Source organism: Octodon degus, unplaced genomic scaffold, assembly GCF_000260255.1.
Source record: "Octodon degus isolate 3935 unplaced genomic scaffold, OctDeg1.0 scaffold00007, whole genome shotgun sequence".
Lineage (NCBI taxonomy): Eukaryota > Metazoa > Chordata > Mammalia > Rodentia > Octodontidae > Octodon > Octodon degus.
The window spans coordinates 31,832,723-31,835,158 of NW_004524583.1; the positions used below are offsets into that span (position 1 = coordinate 31,832,723).

General features: G+C 41.1%; 1 protein-coding gene across 4 annotated transcripts in view; it reads left to right on the top strand.

Moving 5' to 3' along the window:
- Psen1 (presenilin 1) overlaps nt 1–2,436 on the top strand; it is an 80,436-nt gene that overhangs the window by 62,166 nt on the left and 15,834 nt on the right. For all 4 annotated transcript variants that reach the window (XM_023703377.1, XM_023703375.1, XM_004624844.2 and 1 more), the window contains one exon: nt 2,055–2,153. In XM_023703377.1, the coding sequence (XP_023559145.1) occupies nt 2,055–2,153 (99 nt within the window). The remainder of the gene's footprint in view (nt 1–2,054; nt 2,154–2,436) is intronic.

A 2,436-nucleotide genomic window follows, 5' to 3' on the forward strand; every position in this document is an offset into this window, starting at 1 on the left:
AAATATATAATCCTGTGAAATAAGCGAGGCAGTCACTATTTTGCTACTAAAAAACTTGAAATTTGGGGGCCTGCCCCTTAGCTCATTTCTTTAAGTGGCTGCTTCAACAAAGCAGTCAGGCTCAGGTTGCTGTGGTTCAATCCCCACAACTCCAGCCAGCCAAACCTGCCCTGAAGGCATTCGGAGCGAGGAAAAAAAAAAAAAACAACTTGAAATTTATGAATATAAATTATTTACCCAGACTTTTACATGGTTTGATCTAGAATCTGAATCCCAGATTCAGCATCCTTTCCATCAGCCTCTCCTTCTTCCACACCTCACACACACAAACGATTCTCTCTTCAGAATTTGGAATTGCTTTGAGGGCCTTAGACCCAGTGTTTAACTTTCTTTTCTGTGTTTGGTACAGGGTCTCACTACACAGCAGGACTCACAGTGACCCTCTTGCCTCAGCTCCCCAGAGCTGGGATCACATGCGTGTGCCACCACACCCATAGACCCAGGGTATCAAGTAGCGCTTCTTCATTTTCACAAAGCCTCAAAATGTTTGTGTCATCAGTACTCTAAAATTTTGATGCAAAATTAACTTTCACTCACTTTAATTGTTCTAAAAATAAATGAGTTTTTCACTTTGAAGTTCTGTAAGGGAAACTCAGAAAACCAAAATAGTTAAGCTTGTGGACTGACAGCAGGCTGACAGTCATTTCAGAGCACTGCAAATGTCCCTTGGTTGTCCAGACAAATTGAAGTGGAAGTGATGAGAGCAGAGGTGTCCAGGTGTGCCCCTGTGTGCGTGCATGTGTGTTACTGTGTCTTGTGGGCATGCGCCTGCTTCTGTATTCCTTTTCCTCTTGCTTTATTACTTTCAAAATTCACAGAGACATTATTACTTGCAAACATGAAGGTTTTTCTATTTAATTTTTTTTTTTTACACAAATGCATCCAATACAGTAAAACCAATAAGACTGCCCACAGTAGCTTTATATGTTTGGTCTTTTTGAAACTATTTTCTGTATTATGAATCTTAATGACAGAAAATTTAGGAAAAACTGCAGTTGACAGAAGGAAATGTGGTAGAATTGGGAATGATTTAAATATTTTGCTTCTTCTCTTTGTTGTTTTCATGGTTTGTTTTCTTTACCAGCAATTGAACTCAGGACCTTGCACTTTGAGGTGGGCACTGTAGTTTTCGGCACATGTACTCTGAGACAAAAATATTTGTAGAGTACTTGTATTTGACTGGAAACTAAAGAAATACTAAACATCATGCAGACAATTATTTTTTTTTCTGTTTAAATTTGGTAAGCTCTTGTTTCAAGTATTCTTAAGTAGCACATAGACTTCGCTCGCTCGCTCGCTCGCTTTTCCTGTAGCTCTGGGTATCCAACCCAAGGCCTCATAGCTGCTAGGCAGCTGCTGTGCCACTGAGCTCTATCCCTAGCCTTGGGTACTGTTTGTAAAAAGGAGAAAGTGGATATCTTCTCTCTCTGCTCTTCCTATTTTAAAATATTTGTTCAGGTGTGGTGGTGCAGGCCTGTAATCCCAGCACTCAGAAGGCTGAGGCAGGAAAATCATTGCAAGTTCGAGACTAGCCTGGGCTACAAAGTGAGTTCAAGGCCAGCCTGAGCTGCATAGGGAGACCCTGTCTCAAAAAGACTAAATAAATGAATAAATAAATATAAAAATACTTTGAATAAAGCTTCTGTTTAAAGCTTAGTTCAAAAATAGGTCCCTGTTTCTGCTTATTGCAGATTGACGAGAGTTCTAGGGTAGTTCTGCCCGCTCCCTCTCACTCCATCCTTCAGCTGGGGAGCCTCATTCTGTTTCCATCACTAGAGCCCAGCGATGATGCTCAGCGGACTCGGCACGTAGCAGCTCTGACCTGGTGTGCTGGGCGTAGGCGGTCTCTGCCCATCCCGGCAGCTTGCCTGCCAGCTCTGTGTAGAAGCAGAAAGTGCTGAATATGTCCCCTTCCCTCTGCTCTCCTAGAATACCCACTTACACATTACCCAGGACATTTTATTTGATGTCATATTTTATTTTTCCTTTTCTAGATTTAGTGGCTGTTTTGTGCCCCAAAGGTCCACTTCGAATGCTGGTTGAAACAGCTCAAGAGAGAAACGAAACTCTCTTTCCGGCGCTCATTTACTCCTGTAAGTATGTCAAAATGATAGTAAATTAGTGATGAGCTTAGAATCTGTGGAACTCAAACACGTGTAATTATGGTCATTCTCATGGTGCTTTCTCTCATCTTAAATACATACCATCAGTGGGAGTCCTGCCGATCTTTCGTTTCCTTGTAAACTGTTGTTATTACATGCCTTTGGTTCACGACTGTTCAGTATGACTGGAAATGAGATGTGCCTGGAGATCAGGGAGCCATTGTTTCTGTTTACATTTTTACTATTAAAAAAAAATTTTTTAATGTATTTGTTT